The 20,686-nt window shown below is 43.3% G+C and overlaps 1 protein-coding gene across 8 annotated transcripts in view; it reads right to left on the reverse strand.

Moving 5' to 3' along the window:
• kif21b (kinesin family member 21B) overlaps window positions 1-20,686 on the reverse strand; it is a 65,770-nt gene that overhangs the window by 12,971 nt on the left and 32,113 nt on the right. For 3 of the 8 annotated variants that reach the window (XM_026168367.1, XM_026168366.1, XM_026168371.1), the window contains exons 11-32: window positions 20,241-20,471; window positions 19,417-19,531; window positions 19,194-19,332; window positions 18,737-18,925; window positions 18,450-18,649; window positions 18,259-18,366; window positions 17,295-17,611; window positions 16,672-16,855; window positions 15,924-16,127; window positions 15,721-15,822; window positions 14,146-14,311; window positions 13,671-13,731; window positions 13,466-13,523; window positions 12,783-13,027; window positions 12,058-12,126; window positions 11,827-11,937; window positions 7,671-7,709; window positions 4,181-4,317; window positions 3,717-3,897; window positions 3,301-3,465; window positions 2,530-2,647; window positions 2,257-2,427 (exon numbers count right to left, since the gene is read on the reverse strand). In XM_026168367.1, the coding sequence (XP_026024152.1) occupies window positions 2,257-2,427; window positions 2,530-2,647; window positions 3,301-3,465; window positions 3,717-3,897; window positions 4,181-4,317; window positions 7,671-7,709; window positions 11,827-11,937; window positions 12,058-12,126; window positions 12,783-13,027; window positions 13,466-13,523; window positions 13,671-13,731; window positions 14,146-14,311; window positions 15,721-15,822; window positions 15,924-16,127; window positions 16,672-16,855; window positions 17,295-17,611; window positions 18,259-18,366; window positions 18,450-18,649; window positions 18,737-18,925; window positions 19,194-19,332; window positions 19,417-19,531; window positions 20,241-20,471 (3,310 nt within the window). The remainder of the gene's footprint in view (window positions 1-2,256; window positions 2,428-2,529; window positions 2,648-3,300; window positions 3,466-3,716; window positions 3,898-4,180; window positions 4,318-7,670; window positions 7,710-11,826; window positions 11,938-12,057; window positions 12,127-12,782; window positions 13,028-13,465; window positions 13,524-13,670; window positions 13,732-14,145; window positions 14,312-15,720; window positions 15,823-15,923; window positions 16,128-16,671; window positions 16,856-17,294; window positions 17,612-18,258; window positions 18,367-18,449; window positions 18,650-18,736; window positions 18,926-19,193; window positions 19,333-19,416; window positions 19,532-20,240; window positions 20,472-20,686) is intronic. The other 5 variants (XM_026168369.1, XM_026168368.1, XM_026168373.1 and 2 more) reach the window with 3 other exon arrangements.

The following is a 20,686-nucleotide window of genomic DNA, read 5'->3' on the forward strand; positions in this document are numbered from 1 at the left end:
TGTAAATATGTCAATAAAGCCAACAATTTATATTGGATGTACTCACTTTTTTCATATGCACACCGTAAGCGTTAATGCCGGCCGACACCTCCAGAGAGCAACAGCTCTCTCCGACATCCACGGCATAAGCAGGTCGATAAAGTCATAAAAAAAAACATGCACGCTTGAAATTGTTTTTCAGAAGGTATATTAAGCTATTTATCAAGCCAGAGGGAATCGCTAAACTACAGTTTATAGTGATTATGAACAAATTGCTTCACATATCCCTCTAGGAAAAAACTCTATAGCGTCGGCATTTTAACAGAGGGGTCAGAGCAGCAAGGCTCAGAGCAGAGGTCCTGAAGGAAGTGCAGTTTCAGACTCTACTGTAATATATTCTATTATACCCCGAGCCACAGTTTGATCCCATTACATAATTAGACAGAGAATACTGAGTTAGGAAGGCTGTAAAACGGATCCTGTTGGCTGCTTCATAAATGAGGTTAGGGTCTTAAGCCACAGACCACAGCAAAGACTGAGCCGATTTAATTCAGAAAGGAAAAATATCTTGTGTTTTTGTTTTGTCAATTTGGGTAAAATCAGAATCAGAATCAGAATCAGAATACTTTATTGATCCCTGGGGGAAATTATAAACAAAGGCTAAACAGCACTGTTGCTAAACTTTAGAAAGTGCAGCTTCATATGCAAATTACTATGCATGTAAATGAGCCACATCCACCCACGAGGTGGATTATTATGCATTATTAACGTATGCAGGCAACAGGGGCTACACAGGAGACACTGCAGAAATCAGCAATTGCATATAAACACAACCAAACGCACACAGACGCACACACTGACTCTCCTCCTTGTTACCTGCGGCTGTGATGCGTGTGAGCTCTTACACCCTAATGTTGACACAGTGCTTTCCTGCCACATTACACATGGTGACACTCTCCACAGAGTGGGTAAAGACACGAAGGGGAACTGCGCTGGCAGGGAGCTGTTCACTGACTGAACAGGAAACACAGCCCTTCGCTGTCACCATTGTGCTAGTGTCGGATAACTGGGGCGGGGGGGGGGGGGTACAGTCTCTACCAAAGTGGGCCAGAAAATGTTCGTTTGTGTCGCCGGTGTGTCCGCCTCCAGAAGCTGATGTATGAGCTTCGGTCTCGATAGACACGTCGCAATTACAGGGATCAATAAGGAAAATGTCAGTTGGTACTCCGGCTCCAAGGGAAGTATTCTCTGAGAAATGTTTATAATATGACTACAAATAAGAATCAGGACAAGATAAGGAGATAAGAAAATAAGTAACAGGACAAGAAGAAATTCAAAGGTTTGAGATTGATTGTTTCCAAATATTTGCCATCATTTAAAGTATCTTTTTTGTCATCATTTTTCATGGATTTAAGGACGGTTGTTAAACTATGCATTAATATGGATAGATGCTCCTACACTATATTATTACACACCTACAGGAGCTGCTCAGCCATGGAAACCCATACTATGAAGCTCCCAGCGCACAGTTTCTGTGCTGATGTTAAGGCCAGAGGATGTTTGTTTTGGCTCCAAAAAACAAAACAAAAACAAAAGCAGGGACACAAAATGCAAAACAAAAAAAAAAAGGTCCCCGAATTAATATTTTTCTATTAACTGGCACCACATATGAACATCAGGACTCGACCACATGGCAATTAACACTAAACCGCATGAGCAACTGGAATAATTTCCTTTTAAACAAAGTAACAGGAAAAATAATTTGTGACATTTTGGATAATGGACTTGTTAATTTGTTTCCTGTTAATCTGCACTTGTTCGCCAGAGAACCGATTCATTAAAACTGCCTTCACCGCTGACAGAGAGGATCAGAGGGCAATTATCTACCAGAGCACTGTGCCGCGTTCCATCTGCACTCCTTACACTTTGCAGAAAGATTGACTTTGCCCTGCAGATAATAACGGTCAAGACATCGTGAAGTAAAAGCCTCACAGGCAGGTTCGTACCACATTTCATGAGGATTTTACGATGATGCGCAGTCAAGGAGGCATTCTTTAAATGTGATGTACGAATTCTGCACTCGCTTGAATATAAAATAAGTCTTCTTCCTGTTCACTCAGACCTACTGACCTCGCATAGTGTGTGGGAATCAATACATCTGCCACATGAAGCCCTGTTTTTTAATAACCCACAGCAAGTGTTGGTTATGTTCTCAGAATAGTGACAGAGGTCTGCTCAGACCCCTCCTGTAACACAGAGACGCAAGCATCCACACACCTGTGTGAGCTCCTGTTGCTCCAGTTCCCATTTCTTGATGCCGTTGTCTCTCGATCCACTGAACAGCACGTCTCCCTGCACAGCCAAACACTCGATGCCGTCATAATGTGGAGGCTCAAAGTTATGAGCTGGACCTACGTTTCCCAGAGTTCCCTCTGCCACGTCAAACACCTGACAGGAAAGGAAACATTTGTGTGTATCTTTGATTTATCAGGTGACAGACAATGATATTCAGATAGATTAAGAATGAGTGGGGTTTGTTTTAAGCTGTACCTTGACATAATGATCTTTGGAGCCAGTGATTACTTGATCTTTGCCCAGCAGAGACTGCCCCACAGTGAGACACATGACAGAGCCGATGTGACCTGTCAGCTTCCCCATCGCTTGCATCCTACACACAAACCGAAATACACAAACACAACAAGCAGAAACCAAAACAAGGTGAAACAAAGGTCTGTGAAATTCATCATTTGAACGAACTTTGAGGTGTCGCTGAATAATTCCAGTTTCTCTCTCACAAGTGAAGTAAAGCTGCAGAGACGCGGCAAAGCCATGGGCAGAAATGGAATGTTTAATACATTCATTTTTCATTTCTGGGGGGTTCTTATGCATCATTAAATGGTTCTGAGCCCCTCAGCGTAAACTGTCTGGTCCAATCTGTTAATAATTTCCCTCTAGAAGCATAAAAACTGAGGAGAGAGAGATGCTTCCACAGGATCCCAGAAATGATTCCTGGTAGAAAACATGCTCGTGATCACGCTTCATATCCTCAGCACTGCTTTTTTTTTGCCGTCTTTTTAAATCTCTTGTCAGCCTTTTTGAAGCTCTTCTATCAAATGCTAATCAGCTCGCTGGCTTATTAACATGCAATAAGTGAATACATCCACAGCCATGTCTAAATGAATTTAAAGAGTGGGCAGTAAAGAAATTAAGTGCATAGATGAAGCTCGCATGAATGACTCACAGAGTCTTTAAGCAGTAACTTGATGAGTAGATCAATGAATATAATAATGTATTAACGGATAAGATCATCAACAAATGTACCTGTTGAGGTCCCAGATGCGAACAGTGTTTCCAGCAGCAGCATAGAGCACTGATCCTGACGGGTTGAGAGCTATCTGGTTGATCTGACACTCGCCCTGAGCAAAGGTAATTGTGCGGGTGGTGGTGCCGGCGCACGCATCACCTGAAACCACCTGCCCTGAGGAGCTGTGGGGATGAAGAGGAAGAAGAAAGGTGGAAAAAAAACACAAGAATCAGAGAAGTAAGTGCAATCAGCAGTTGTCATTTCCTCTACTTTAGCTTGTCATATTTCTTCAACTGGAGGCACATCGCTGAGCAGAAAAAGAAAAAAAAAAGGCCTTTTAAAATCACTTCCATTAAATCTCTCCAAGCAAGGCTGTAATTCGGGAAAAAGCTCTAAACTTTTCCACCCGATGGGTTCCCTGCATGAAACTTACGTGAGCGTCCGGACGCACTTGGCCGCGTCGCGGATGTCCCACACCTTGATGTAGGAGGTGGACACAGAGAACACCAGACAGGAGGAGGGGCAGTATTTGACAGACACCACATTGTTTGGGTGGCCTTTGAGGGTGACGATCTCCTGACCTGTTACCAGGTTCCACATCTTGCAGGTGCGATCTGAAAGAGGGGAGAAAGTCAAATGCATTACAAACAGTCCACTAGTCAGTCCAACTATTTGTCAGACTGTAATAAAATCCCTTCCTCCTCTCACTCTGTTAAACAAAATTGCGAAGCATCGCAGAAACATTTGCTCAAATCCTACAGTAACAGTTTACTTAGAATGGCACAATTTCAGTTTAATTGGTTTATAGCTTGAGAGGAATCAATTTCAACTGATAAACTCTGTAAAATGCATTTCAAAGGAAACACTCCAACGCTGCTGTTTTAGCGATGTGTTTACCTTTAGATCCAGTGAAGAGCAGCTCATCTGTAGCGTCCACACACAGCACTGGCTTTGAGTGGCCCTCGGCTACAGAAACACATTGCAGGGGTGCAGTTCGACCCCCCTTCACACCTCCGATGGGACTGATCACACCCCTACGGTTCACAAGCACACAGAAAGTGTCAGAGTGGTTCCAAAATCAATCAACCAGCAAGATTTAGGTTTGCAAAGCACAGGCTGACCACAAACATGCATTTTTTGTTGACTATACAGAAGCAATACAAACCCATACATTGCTCACTGAAAGCGCCGGATAAACTACGCACACAATTGTGTTTCCATCACTTCAGGCGCAGGGGCCTTCATCCTACAACTTAATGGCCTACTTTAAGAGGTGAGATGTCTCACCCGAAATGTGTCTGTAAACAGATTTATGCCCACACCGTATCAGTTAAACAAGTAGACACACTTTCCTGATGGAGGTAGCCTGCCCGCTCCATCTCACTTTCCCCTCCCTCTTTTCTTTTTGTTGTTGAGCAGCCCAATTAAGGCTCTACAGCAGTAAGAGCTGCTTTCTTATTCAACTCCTCTTTCTCTTTCCCTCACACACACATGCACACACACAGTTATGTGCACTCAGTCTCTCTAGCTTGGACCTCTGCTTCCCCTCACCATCCCAATCTATGGCGCACTGACAGGCCAGGGTCCCAGAGTGCCTGGAGAGCAGTCAGCGGAGTGAGACAGAGCAGGGAGCGGGTGAGAGGAAGAGGGAGAGCTGTGGGAAAATTGGTCCCCGATGGGCTTCACAAGTGGTGGTTAGTGTGCGTTTGTGTGTGTGTGTGTGTGTGTGTGTGTGTGTGTGTGTGTGTGTGTGTGTGTGTGTGTGTGTGTGTGTGTGTGTGTGTGAGAAAGAGAGAGAGGGTGAAGTAAGAGGCAAAACACTGAAGAGGAGCCGGAGGAAGTGAGGAGAGAAAAGAATATGCACACAAAACTCAGGACAGATTTGTTTCTGCACGGAGTGAGCAAAATACAGAAGGGTGTGCTTCAAACTTGTCAAGGGTGACAACATGCTCATCTTCTGTTTCACAGCACGGATGCTCATGTCCAGCATGACAACACACACACAAATAAATACACAAGTCAAATCAAAAGTGAAACCGCAAATCATACTTGGTATGTCTGTTACGGTGTTTCAGAACGCCAACCAAAGTCAAAAGTCTCATTCATCAGCAAGTAAAAAGAAGCCGCATGCACGTCTGCCAAATTTCACCTCCCCAAAGAAACAAAAAAAAGAAACTGCACACAAGAAGCTCAAAATAATTGATGACAGCAGCCACAGCCTGGAAGACCAACTCCACAGCAGCCCGGAACTCAAAAATAAACCCCACCACACCGAGACGTCAGCAGCACCACATGCAGAGTCCATTCTCCATCGCTTAGATGGGAACTGACTCTCTGCAACGCCAGAGCCAATGCCCTTTTGGGGCCCAGGAAAAAGGGCTATGTGACACATGTGGGTGAGCGGTGAGGTGTGACAAGACGACAGCATTAGTCTGATTAGGAATACAGATATAAAGTCAGACTGTGACAGCAGCTTTATGGTGCAAACACAGTCAGCCCCACCCATTTCTCTTCAACTTCAGTTCCTTTTGAAAAGGTGATGTCAGAAAACTGGTGACTGGTTTGAGTTTACAAAGAAGAAGAAAAGCAATCCATGTTTAATATATGGGGAAGAGAGGAAGGGATTAAATATGTATGTTTCATAAATTTATTTTTAAAGGGGTTTTAGTTAAATAAACCTTACTAATTTTAGCCCATTATTTTGCCTGATTAAAGTCTTCATGTTCCATTCTCTGTGATTAAAATGGAAATTAATCTAAAGTAATTACCAGAAACACTATTTATTACCTTTCTTAATAGAATCTTAGCTTAACCGAGCTACTTTGGTGACCTGACAATAAATTAAAACAAAGCATATAGCATTAGTTGATTAGTCTGGATATTTTCTTCGGTCTCTCTCTTTGGCTCGCTCGTTTTCCTCGAAAAAGGACGTACGGCACACGCTGCACGAGCAGCACTCGATTTCTGATGGCACTGCAATGCTCCAAATAGCAGAAATTGTTTCAGTTCTATCAGCATACATGGAAGATATCATCGTGTGCTATAGTGTGTTATGCAGCATGGAAGAGCTGCTAATGGATGTTGCAGGGCCAAGACCCAAGAGACCAGCACTAATGAAAACATGCGAGAGGGGAGGGACTCTCTGCAGTGCACAGAAAAAAAGACAGAAGGGTCCTGGTGAGAGGAGCATCCATTTGTGTGTGTGACTAAAAGGAATACAGATGCCCGATAAAAACTATATATAGGCCCATGTGTTTGTCTTAATGAAATTAATTGAGGTTTTGGGATATATGTTTTTTTGTTGGGACACAAGGTGGCAAGAAGGTCCTTGGTTTGAATCCACCAGCCAGTAGAGAGCTTTCTGTGTGGCGTTTGCAGTTTCTACCTGTGTGAGACTCTCCAGGTACTCCAGCTTCCAAAGACATGCAGGAGGTTAGGTTAACTGGTGACACTAAACTGGCCATAAGTGTGAATGTGAGTGTAAATGACTGCCTGTCTCTCTGTATTAGCCCTGTGATGAACTGGTGGTCTTTCCGCCACTCACCCCATGACAGCTGGGATTGGCTCAAACAACCCCACCCCCCACCCCACCCCTGACCCTGAATTGGATAAGCTGAAGAAAATGGATGGATGCTTATTTGATTTGCAGCTAAACAGGAAGCCACTTCTAGCAACTGCTTACTTAAATCTGTTAAAATTCAAAATGGTGTGCTTTGTTTTGTCTAAGAAAGAATGAATACTGTCATACGCAAAACCAGCACAAACACATCTAAAGTTTGATCGAAGTTATTTTTAATTATTATAAATACTGTGTTAGATCTGTATAAAGAGCTTCTGGTTAGCTGGCAAACTGGGCTCCTTAGGTTAAGAATTAGGTAGGGACAAAAAGCCCTGTAAAAACATGAATTGCAATTGCTACACTTCAGCTTTCACTCTTATATTTAAACGTAGCTAAATGACTGCAGAGTCCAGCTACGCAATTAATAGACATGCATGAGTGTCTATTAAGTAGACGTTCAAATATTCATTTAACTCATATGTTATCAATCCTCTGTCCTTTAACAAGACTGAATTTACCAAGTGGCTGACCATGGAGACCATTAAGAGGAGTAATTACTTTAATTTCCACCAGTTTCTTCAGCCTGAAAAAAAAAGTGGTGTGGTTCACTTGTGTGACCACAAATGCAAGATCACAGCGATGGAAAAGCCTGGGTGGGTCAAGAGAAGTGGTCTGCGGTTAAAACATGCACAACCGATGGAATATGAAGGTGGAGATGAAGAGGCCAGGTGAGGCGCTGACGACTGGTGGAGACGAGATGACACCGAGTGAGTCAACAGGCAAATGGGAAAACAGAGAGTGAGAGAGAGACAGATACGGTTCCTCTACCTGAGCACCTCTGAGAGCGAGGAGTCGCTGTCATCCGACCTAGAGGCAGAAGAGGAGCAAGGGAGAGGGAGGGAGGGCAAGGTGGGAAGAGGAAAGGGTTAATCACGCTAAGAAAAGACAGAAGGGTTACTGGCAAAGGGTTAAAAAGGAGAGGCGTGACTAGTGGAAGGGATTTTAGATATAAAGCAATGAGCAAACTGACAGGAAAGCTTGGTCAACAGTAAAGCTTGCTCTGCGATTATCGCGTTGTTCGCCATGAAAGGTGCTGTTTTACAAAGACAATCACTGAACAGGCTTTACTGTTTGACCAGTGTCTGCACAGAAAGCTTTAAAGAAACTGTTTCATGTTTGGGGAAAAAATTATTCACTTTCGCACCACGTGTCAGGATGTAAAGACTAATACCTCTCCGAGTCTCGCAGTTCGATTACTACTAGCAGCTAATAGCTTAGCATAGTCTTGAAGGGCAACATTTGTCTACCAACACCTCTAAAGCACCTCTCAAAAAAATACTGCAAATAATAATAAACCTCAAGACACTTGAGATTAATAAGATTATGTTTTGTATGAATTAAACAAACAAGATATATAGTAATGTCCAGATTAATGAGACTTAGCGGTGACGGTGAGCTAGCTGTTTCCAATGGCTAGCAGTCTGGCTAACAGCTACTGGCTGTGACATGCTAGAGGTAGCAATCTTGTCGCGTAATGCGATCCAAGAAAGCAAGTAAGTGACTTTCCCCGAATATGAAAGTATCTGTGTGAACAAAGAACCTAAAAGAAAACGAAAGACAGTCAAGGAGGAAGCACTGACGGCAGGATAGTCATACGCAAAGATTACAGTTGTCCTGTCCTCTACGCATGACTATAGTATGATGTCAGTGTGTCCTCCTAAATCCACTCTTTCCTGCCACATTTAGCTAATTAGTACAGAAAAGGCATCAGGGATGGCAAACAGAGTTAACAGAAGGGAAAATCCAGTTGACTAGACAATAAGGGAAACAAATTTCCAGGCCACACCCACACCTCCCAAAGAGCTTAAAGGGAAATAATATGTGTGTAACAATGCAATAAAAGTGTTATTATATTGTAAATATTTTATAGCCTCTGGTTTCTCACTAAGAGGGCCCGGGCTTTTCACTCTTAGCATGAAATAATAAAACAGAAAGTTCTGGATATGTCCGGAGGGAACAGCGGTGTTTAAAGGTGATGGCAATTCTTCCCGTTCTTGGCATTTACTGCCAGCCGTAGTGGCTATTAGCACAGAGCGATTTGACTCCCTTTAAAATACTTTTAAAATTTATTGATTATGGAGCATGTAAAAGTAAAGTGAATTCGATTCAAAGCCTCTTTATCCAAGACATGACAAGGAAACTTTGGTTGAAATTCCTCGTCCTCATTTGCCTTTCAAATCAGTGTCAAACACTTGATCCCAGTCTCTTGGGCAACCAGTCTACTCAAATGTGAAAGAAGAGAAACACAATATAGTCCAGTCAAAATCACATCTCACATTTTAATGGGTTTGTTTTATGTATATATTGCTGGATTAAGCTGTAAATGTGTGTCCGAGATGAGAAATTAAGTGACAGAGAAAGTGTGAGTGATGTCAATCAAATGTAGATTTCAAACAGTAGACCTTTGCTAAGTGTTGCACCCACTGCTTGCTTTTAAACAAGAAGCAACAAAACACACACATAACTTCCAAACACATTTTTCCCATCAAAACTAGTATTCCTGTCTATCACACCTAAACACAGTAAAAAATGTTTCATGAACGACAGCTATTGAATTAAAGTGCTATAGAAAGAAAACATTTTCATTGATTTATATAACCGCTGATTTTAAGCCTAAAAGATCTCCAGTGCTCAACACATTTATTAGACCACCATCAATTGTAAAGTTTATGCTAAATTAACAGTACTGGTTTTTACCAAAATCATATTTTATGATTCTGTAATGGTTAAGCCACCAGTATGCTCAAGCTCTTTAATCAAAATGAAAATTATACCACCATAATATAATTATTGCTGTTATCTAAAATTTTCCAGATTTATTGTTTTATATTAAAAAAGCAGAAAAACTAGACAAGCGCATTATTATTTTGTGAATAAGATGCAAAGTTGCTGTTGTTTACTTACATTCCTGAATAATTCGTTTTAGTGCTTGAACGTCATGCTTGATTAATTACTCATTTCCCAGAGAAATCCCATGTGGATATAAAAACAGTAACTCAGTTCAGTGCATTCGGTAATTTTTCGTTTTAAAAAGATTTATTTGGGTTTTCTTGTTTTGATGACAGAGGGTCTAACAAATTTGTTAAACACTGTACGTACGATGTGCTGCCGAAGCTGGACTACCACCGAGCAACAAGATGGTATGGCTAGTCAGCGTAACCTTTATTTAACCATGCAGGTCACCGTAGTTGTGAACGTTTGGTTAAAGTCCTCAGAGAGTTTTTTACAAAAGTACTCGAGCAGCACATTTGTCTAAACCAAACAGAGTAAAGAACACTAACTATTACTGTGTATTAGATATGACACAGGATTATTGCAGACACAGTCCAAATGATTTTTCCCAGGAATCTTGTATGTGAAAATACAACACAATGTCTATACAAGGAATGCCAACAAACTGGCTCCAGATGCATTGTTTGCAATAATCTCAGCAATGCCTGGATTACGTTTCACAAAGCAGTACAACAAAACTAGATTTAACAATGAGCCCACTTAATTTGCCTTTTGTGTTCAACCGCAACTGTGTGCACAGGTATACAGTACAATCAGAATACCTGACAACATATCAAATGGGAACTTTTTTCAGCCTTTTTTTCAGTTCCAGTATTGACTGAGCAAACTTAAATTATGTGACTACAACATCAGCAATCTACTGATGTGCTGAAATCAAAGCTTTGGGTAGCTTATTAAGACCCGAAAACAAAAACATCTCCCATTCCAAGTTGGAAAAATCCTACAGCTGCACAGAAACATGGCAACAGCCATCTCATTTACCTACTCCTGCTCCGGATAATCAGTACCCACACGCTCCAACACATGCAACCCACATAAAGCACACACACACGCACGCACAGCCACGACACCCTAACTCGTTTCACACAGCATCCTTGCTGCCAATTAGATGTTAATAAAGCTGAGAAATGCTGTGGATTAGCACAGATTAGAAATCAACTTTAGAGCAGAGGCTGAAATCAACTGCTGACATTTGTCAGAGCAGAAAGTTTGAATTGATTGTAAGCAGGAAGGAAACAAGACCGCCTGCTCCTTCCCGACTCTGCATCAACATGCATCTCATGCCCACATGTTCCCTCAATCCGATGTAGTACGATTACACAAATACACGCTGAGCGGAGTTTTATAATTCTTTTACCTTTTAAAAAAAATGACATCAGGAATGGGACCGCTCAACATCACGGCTGACACCATCCTCGGAAATTATCATAAATTTGAATTAAGTTTTGTCATGCACAGCCTCAACAAACCCAGTATTGTAAGATAAGATTAATTACAGGGCTGTTTATATTGGATGATATAAGATTGGTCAGGCGGATTTCTCTTTCCTGAATGAAGATCATTGTCATGCACAGCACGTCACCTCAAAACTGATTTCATATCATCCCACATCCTGGTTGCTTCCCAGCCACTGCTGCCCTGACACCACATTTGAGCAGTGGGTGTTACCATCTGAGCTCCCCCCCACACCCCCCTCTCCTGATTTGCCATTGTCTCCTGGTAATTTCTGTATGCGAATTGGAAGCCTACTGCAATTACACCTCATTGTTACCGCTGCTACGCGCAGGTTTGAATAGATTGCGGTTTGGGTTTGACACCTGGATTCCAAGACTGCCTGCACCATCTGTTTCTGCGGGTTTCACATTAATGCCAGAAGAAAGGGATTTATCTAAGAAAGGGATTCAGATGAAGGCAAGCTAGTAGTAAACATTCTTAAAAGGCTTATTTAAATTATTGACAGAACCACTTTCCCTTCAAAAAGGCCTGACCTTCAGCCTGTCTGCAGAAAAACTGAGGTAAAACATGGAAGAGGGAAAAAAGAAGAAAAGAAAAGAAAAAAGGATGGGAATCTTTCAAAGCGTGACCGACTGATGGACACAGGTGGCGTTTGTGCGTATGGATCTGCACTCACTTGTCCAGAGCAGAACCTTGGGTTTGGTTGCTGGTGAGCCTCGAGAAGACGTTGCGGTCGTTCCTGGTCCTCAGAGGAGGGGAGGAGGGGGGAGTGTAGCCATCAGTCGGCCTGACAAGGGGCAGAAAGATGGTGGAGTTTAGGATGAGGAAGTTAAAGAGTCCCACTGTGTAAATAAACTGCTAGAACAAAGTGCGATCCATCTGCTAGCGAAATGAGCATTACATGTACCTGTACGCACGGTCGTAAGATTTCCTTCTGGTTAGGGGGGAAGTGTCATAGCCCCGAGACTGCCTGGGACTGACACACACAGACAAATGCAAGCAAACTAAGCAAACGTTCAGGGGAGTGCATAGAAAGGATGACAGACATCTATGTGAACTGTTGGGACTCGATAAGCAGCAAGGTTTATGCAGTTTAAAAAGCATTTCTAGCAGCCTAATCTCTTCAAATATCAAATCACACACATCACTGAGGACTCGTGGCAATTCGCCTGAGTTGTTTTTGCTGCCACGAAACAGAATAATACCTGATAAACCGCTTTCTATTTTCTGATTTTCAGAAGATGTTTACTTGTGCAGGATTCACAAAATTTCACACATTTTAGTAAATGACTGCAAAAGGAAAACTTTTGTTATTGATGCTGAAAAACCAAAAAACAGAAATGAATATTAGATTTAGAAACAAAATATCCTCATCATATGAATTCTGCGTGCACTGATTTATATTACATGAAGTGTAGTCACTTTTAAGATGGAAACAATGGCTAAAATATTCACGAGAAGCTAAAAGAGATGCTCACAATGTATATATAGTGGATAATGAGTAAACGCAATCTGACACAAGATGATAGTACTAGAGCCAATCATTCCTCTCATTGGTTCCACATCCTGATAAGACTTAAAGAAAAGTCAGGGCTTCATCTCAGTTATCACTATGATCTGCCAGTGACTTACAAGGTGTGACCCCTCACAGGCAAGCTGATGGTGCGGGATACCCGGTCCCTGTGATACGTGTCTCTTAATGCCAGGCTGAGCCCAAGGCTCCCTGGAGCAAGACTCAGGCCGTCCTCCTGGATGTCCGTCAGTGAAGCCAGAGACTTGGTGATGTGCTGCGGTTTGCTGCCGGATGAGGGGTCCAGGATTGGACCGAGGTACTCTGCTGACACCGCCTTCATCTGAGCTGAGAGACGGGGCTCCATCTGGATGAAAAATATGAACCGCTTTTATTACAGAGGACCACAGAAGAAGAAGGATGCTTGGATAGGGGGAAAAAACTGGGGCATGAAATAAAGAGAAAAACAATGATTGTAATTAAGGTGCAAAGGGAGATTATATATACAGCCTGAGAACATCGTTCAGCAGGGAAAAGCACAAAGAAAATAGAAGAAGAGCAGTAAAACAAACACGGCAGAAGTCATTCTAGGTTATTATTCTAGGTCAGCAAGAAGAAAGAGAAAAACAAAACTTTAGCAGACTAATAAGAGGGATTCGTGCCAAATGAGGAATCCTTATGCCTCTAAGCTTCTGGGAGTCATTTGAAGTGTTTGCTTCTACTGCCACCTCATGGTCACAAACAAGAATGGCACTATGGCATGTGCATAGGAACTAAAAAAAACCTTATAAGAAACAGCACAAACCTGCTGTAATTTTGTTTTGAAGTCATCTTGGCTGTTCGATTCTTTCATCTGAGACACGCTGGAGGCAGAGAGGAAAGATAAACGTGAACATGTGCAGAAATCTTTACTGAAATAGATGTGTGTGCGAATTTTTAAATGGGTCAGAGCAATGGGTATGAGCCCTAAAAGATACGCTGTATGATGTTGTGTAGGAAAGACAGCTCACCTGCTGTCGGAGGCTTGGCTGAATTCAGAGGGCTCCTCATCTGTGCTTGCATAACCATTCTCTGGAAGCAAAACACCATTATGTCTCACGGTGCCACAGGATGCCTTAATGCCACATTCTGCGCCCCTTATTCACGAGGATCCCTACAGTGGGTAGGTACGCATATTTGATCTGGATGATTTTTACAACAGATGCCCTTCTTGACACAATTCCCAAGGCATATGTAGTATTCCTACACTAAAACTGAATCCACATATGGTTTTTCTAAGAATCGAAAACCTTGTTTATTTTTCTTTATGCTTTACCAAGAAGCAATGGGGCTAAACACAGTCCATCTCCTATGATGCAACACAGCACTTTCATGTGTGAGAAGAAACTAGAACAAAGAAAAAGCGGGCAACTGTGCAGCTTCTCTACTTTTTATGTCTTCCTTCTCCTTTGTCTCACCACATGACGCACAGGAGTCCTCTCTTACCCTGCTGTACGTTGTGGATGAGAGCCTGGAGCTCGGGGATGCACTCAGCCTTTTCTCTTAGGGCATCGAGGATCATGTGATTGTGGGACGAGCCAATCACATCTGTCTGTCTCAGCTGGCCTTCGAGCAGTCTGATTTGAGCCTCCTTCTGAGCCACCTGCAAACTCTGCAGGAACACCAAAGAAAATATAAAAACAACAACAACAACACAATACTGTAACACTGAACTATTTTAATAGGCTCTCAATTAGGGCTGGGTATCGTCACTGATTTCTAGAATCGATTCAATTCCGATTCACAAGGTCCCGAATCGATTCGATCCACGATTCGATTTAATTCGATTCGATTCGATTTAAATCTGGGAAATTTTGACAGTCAGAAATATTATAATTCAGATCAGTACATTTACATATTTTTGTATCAATAAAAAGGAAGCTGACACACGCAAGACTTTATCACAGGTGTAAGCGTCACAGCAGATGCCTTTGTGTCAAAGTAGCTGAAGATAAAACACAGAAAAACATGAAGGTTTTCCTGGCCTGGGATTTTATAAAAATATTCTGCAGTACATCAAAAACGAAAGAAAACCATTAATCAACATATGAACATCACCTCTGAAGTTACAGCAGTTTTATTAGAGACACGTTAAGCGTTTTGCATTTTGAATAATTTTAAAAAGTTTAAATTTGTTCAGTATTGAACAGCAGAAATGAGGTTTTCTTTTCGGAAGAATGTAAAAGGGAAAAAAAACAGCGGCCGACAGCCTGTAAACAACAGTAGACTTGTGCGTAACAAGCAAGCGAATAATGACGAAAGGGAAACTGTTCTTGAAGTACAGAGAGAGAGAGAGAGAGAGCTGTGCATCGCGGTGGAAGCAAAACAGTAAAAGTCAGAGTGAATTCATGACGATGTTTATGTGAAGCGTTTGGATCTTCTTTTGCTGCTGGTTTGGTCAATATTGTTTGGAGAGAGATCAAACTAACAGCTTTAGAATCGGCGCATAAAGGGCGTGAACACAAAGCGCGGACCCGCCGACAGATCAGAATCAGCGAGCTGTCGGCTTTCAGCCCCGACCGTGAGAAAGACGACATCTAACTGATTCTGATCCGCGGGTCGCGCTGTGTGTTTAAGTCTATGTGCAGAATCCGTGTACCTGCTCTCATTTACTGTCTTAACTGTTTGGTGGTTCTTGAAATTTTGTGAGATTTCACCAGAGATTCTGGCATTTTGGGCAAAATAAATTTATATTAAAAAATCGATTCAGGATTTTAATGAATCGATTTTACGTTATCCAAGCCAGAATCGATCTTAATCCATGAATCGATTATAAAAACCCACCCCTACTCTCAATCCAGAAACGCAACACAATAATGTAGTGGGATACAGAGAAACACCACTAGATGGCACTGAAACCATCATTTCATGGATCCACACCTGACTCTAACATTATGCTGTGATACATCTTCTGACTCTTACTTACTTAAATCTTCTTAAAGCTACACATTTAAGCCTACAGAAGTTCTTTTCTTCCTTTAAACTTGACGGTTTTGAAAATCCCCGTGTATGATCATTTACCTTGTCTATGGAAGCCTTTAGGAAGTGATCCAGCAGGTGGCGTGCTTCAGACAAGGAGCATGAACTGATCACCACTGAGGTGTCCACTGAGTCCAGCTCATCCTGCAGGAAAACACACAAACATGAATGTTACTAAAGGCCTGACTCTCCTCATTGCTGGCATGCAGGTCTAAATACCTGTGCATGGGTTTGCGTCTTCATACCTTGGTCTCCTCTATCTGTACAATGGTGGCCTGGCAGTCAGACAAGCTGTCGTTGATGTAGTCTATATTGGCGTTCAGCACCTCAATATCCTCGTTAATTTCCTGAAGGAGGCGGTCCTCAGCTTCTGGCCCCTCCCCGTCCGCCATCAGCACCTCTCTCTTATGTGAGAGCGCTTCCTGTTGGGCCGTCAGCTCTTCTCGCTTCTGACTCAGCAAAAGCACAAATCACCACACGGTGATATTAAAAATTAAAATTCATAGTTATATTTAACATCTACAGAAGTCATTTCTACATTTGGAATCTTAATGTTCTCTGTTTATCTGAGGCACAAACTGAACAGACGCATTCTGACGCATCTAAACTCGGAGAAAAACCTGACAGAGTTTTAAATTCGATGATTCAAAGACAGCAGCTGCAAAAAGCTGCGTGCCAAGCCGTATCTGTGAAAAAGGCCGCCCTCCCTCCCACATTTTAACATTTCTTCATCTGCGAGGGAAAGGAGGAAGGAAGCGCCTCACACTCAGTTTCAGTTGTTAACCGACTACAGAAGTCAACGTCAAAAAAGTTGCTGATGCAACCCCCGATGCTCAACTGCTCTCAACCCTTCAATAACCACAGCGATGTGCTGTACGTTTGAGAATTTATAATCCAAAACCTTAAGTCAGTCTCGTGGTAGAAAGAAACTACATCCATCAAACCACGCGTAACCCCGGTGACAACATTTTAGCCCTAGCGTGCCATTCCTACCTTGATAAGGCGATCCATGTCGGCTTCCATGTTTGCAATGGTCATTCTCTGCATGACGATGTCCGTGATTCGACGCTCGAGAGCTTGCCACTTCTGACGTGCAGACTTTGAAATGCTGCTGGTTCTGCCTGCAGCTCCACTGTTGCCCAGGCCGGCTGGCTTACGCGGCAACTTCTTTCTACTGCTGGTGATGGACCAAAAACAGGTGGCAAATACTGGATAAATAAAATGTCATCGACTCACAATAAGCAGCAATAAAGTTGTGTCATGTATTATATTAAAATCTGTATTGACTGATCTGTCTGCTTCCCCAGGTGTTGGGTTGCTAGTCTAATCATTACATCACTTCCTCACACTATAAAACTCAATCTTTCTGCCCGCCTTCTTTAAACCGATCGCCCTCCGCTCTGCACACTCTGCACCGCTCATCTTTCAGACTCCTCTGTGCGACCCACCTCCGCCCTGTCTCCGCCTCATGCAAGTGTCTTCATCCAAGCCTCCATCTCCATTATCACCACCACCAGCGTCTGGACCCTGGGTGGTGCTACCTGAGCTTTTTTTTTTTAATTATAATTTTATTCAGCTAAATCCAAGGACAGTATCATAGCATCTCGTCGTCTTACCCGATGACGCGTGTTCCGTCCATGCTGCCTTCGCTCTCTCCCAGATATCCGTACACGCTGTTCTTGTTGTTCCACTGCCGCACCAGTCCGCTTACGGTCCTCGCAGTCTCGGGCTCAGAGCTGCTCGCCGTGGTGCTCGCTGATAACTCAGCTCCAGAGTCCGTAACCGGGGGAGTCTGGTTCCAGCGGGCCACTCGTCCAGCCACTCGATCTGACATAGGTTTGGCCAGGCGCCGCAGGGCGGTCACCTCCTGAGTCTTCCTGCGCAGCACCAGCTCCTGCTGCCGCTTCTGAGACTCCAGCGCACGAATCTGGTACTGATGGAGAAAAAAAACACAACCTTTTTTATAATATTCATCACTTTTTAAAAAGAAAATGCTTTTCAGTTGCCTTTGAGATCCCTCAGCTGAATGGGATTACTCGTCACACAACAGGTTTGCAAAGTGTTGATCATGAAGGGATTTTAAGACTTAAGATGAAAATCGAAATAAAAGGATTATGAATGCTGCCCACGGTATGACAGCGCAAAGGCTTTTCATGCTCATTAACGAGCCCTCTTCTCCAGGGAAGCCAAAAAAAGATGGAAGTTAATGCTTGCAGAGGATGCACTAATCTTAAAAACACAGAATAATACCAGAAGTACGTGTTCAGTATTTACATAATCCAGCACTCAAGTTTTCAGTGTGCCAGCCTACAGATGGGGCTCTGACTCTACATTTACATCCATATGCATTGTGCATACAGATTCACCTACATTTAATTCTTTGGATACAGCAGATAACACTTAAAGTTCTGCCACGATGACAGTGATAGCAACATAGTTTAACCTCGTTTTTATAGATGTTATATCTGTGCTTGTGCTAAATCTCCCAATAAATCCCAAATAATTCTGCTGCTAACCTGAAAAATCACATATGCAATCCTAAATATAAAACACACGCACAAGAGGTCATATGCTGCTAACCTCTTGCCGGCGCTGCTCCTTCTTTAGCTGGGCTATCTCACGGTTTCTCTTCGCCTCTACCATCCTCCTCCTCTGCTGCTCCTCCTTCATCTGCTTCATCAGCGCCACCTGAAAATGGCAGAAAACACTGGTGATCGCACAGCATCCTTCCCTTCTTTCCTCCACACAGACTTCCAGCAGCCCCTTCTTACCTTGGCCTTCTTCATCTCGTTGACCTCGCCCTGGAGCTTCTTCAGCTCCCGTTCATACCTCCCCTGGTTCTTGAGGAGGCGTGCGTGCTCCTTCTGTGCCGTCTGTAGCTTAAGCAGGTCGCGATTCATCTCCTTGAGGCGTTTTTCGTACTCCTGCTTGATCCGGTTGGCCTTCTCCTCCGTGTAGTTCTCCATGGTCACTGCACAACCGTGTAACAACGTTAACGAGCCGTAGCCGACACCTCGCGTGACACTTTGCACTCACGGAGCAACTTAACTAAACTCACTGAGGTTCTGTAGCACGCGGTCTCTCTCCAGCTGCGTGTCTCTGATCTTGTTTTGCAGCAGGATGAGCTTCTCCTCGTACTGCAGCTTTAGCATCAGCAGCCTCCGCTGGCTGTTCTCCAGCTCATCTATCAGCTTCTGCTTGATCTCAATCTCGCAGGTCAGGTCTGCCAGGTCCGCCTGGAAGTTGGCTGCAGGTTGAGGAGTTTTGAGGTTGTAAACCAAATTGCACCATTTGTGTGTGTGTTTCATATACAACTGTATATTAAGAAATATGTAAAAAAATTTCCATCTAGATGCAAATTCATTTCTGCTCTTTTTACACTAAAAACATCTTTATCTTTACTGTAAATCATCTCTCACAGCAGATGATGTCCTGACAGAAAGAACAGCTGATAAACAGGGAGAAAGAGTGAAAACAGTGGTGTCATTTCATAACAGCAGCTGTCAGGGCCACACCTTTCTCATCCGAGTCTGAGTCCGAATCCACCAGGCTCTCATCACTGTCAAAGTCATCCTCTTCCTCCCTACCCTCCTCTTCGTCCTCCCCCTCCTCGTCATCGCAGCCATTCTCCTCCTGCAGTGGAGACATGATGTCCTGCGCACGCGGAGAAACGCACAAACGATCAGACTCGTTACGGTCACTTTAAAGCTCGCGAGTGCCGACTCGTGCGGGTCTTACCTCGGTGTAATTCTCATCTGAATCGATCTCTCCGCCCTGCCCGTTCTCCCCGCCCTGCCCGTTCTCCTGAGTGTGCAGCTTTACTCGTTTCTTCAGACCTTTCTCCAACTCTGGGCTGAAGGAGAAGAGCACGCGTGTCAACCCAGGTACTGTCAGGCATGGGATTCTCCACAAAAATCACATCACCTTCAGCGCTATACCAGATGGTTTTTGCCGCACAGAACCACTCCCCTGAGTGTAACTAAGATCGTGCACACTCTGACATCCCTTATTGTGCTCTGGGAGTCTTGCCAAGTAATATGCTTACTGCAAAATCAACCAACAAAAGTCATTAAGCAAACTCTTCTTCACCTTGTCTACCATCATTGCCCCTTTAGCTCTTGAGTTTTATTATCTCCTTTGCTCCCTCTTCTACAAACTTATCAGCCATCCCAGCTCTAAATTCCCATCTTCCTCCATTTCACTGCCATTAGGCCTCAATTAGCCTGTTAGGCTGTGTACTCTTCTCTCTCGTGACCCAGTAGCCGACTGACTAAGACCTTTCTGTGTCCAAGCCAGCGTTACAGCTCAGCATTGGCAGCATACCAACTCTTTTCAGAAGCTGGCAGCCCGCAAGTCCTAATTTACTTGTGATGTGGGGATTAAAGAGAAAAGTAATGAGGAAGGGAGAAAATATATGGTCAGGAAATATTTCACAACCATCACCTTCCCTTTAAACCAGCTTTTAAAATCTGAAGAGGTTCATATGAGGCGTAAATTGAGCCATTAGATATTATATTTGCATAAAACAATGTTTGGAGGTCTACATGTCCTCTGCTCCTCACCTCATCCTCCTCTGCCTCCTCTCTTTCTTCTTCAGTCTCTCGATATCCAGCTTGGCCCGGCGTAGCACGTCCGTCATCTCCGCCTCCATAGACATGGGAGCAGGCGAAGAACCCGGGGGGTGACCGGGGGCGGGGCTGAGAGTGGAGGTGGGGAACGGGGAACGGGAGGAGAGCCGGCCCACTTGTCGCCGTAACGACTCGTTCATGGACTCGCTCTCGAGAAGTTTGGTTCTGGCAAAGGTGGAAGAGAGGGACAGAAAGAGGCGACAGAGGTTTCATTCATGAATTTTATTACTACAGCAATAAGAAATACAGAAGGGAAAACTAAATAGATAATCACACATAAGTGTCCCACAATAAACCCCTTAATTAGTACACTTTTCCCTGCTGTGGGAAGTCAAAAAGCTGCGAAAAACAGTTAAAATAAATATTGATGTCACACGTAC

Source organism: Astatotilapia calliptera, chromosome 5 (genome assembly GCF_900246225.1).
Source record: "Astatotilapia calliptera chromosome 5, fAstCal1.2, whole genome shotgun sequence".
NCBI classification, from domain to species: domain Eukaryota; kingdom Metazoa; phylum Chordata; class Actinopteri; order Cichliformes; family Cichlidae; genus Astatotilapia; species Astatotilapia calliptera.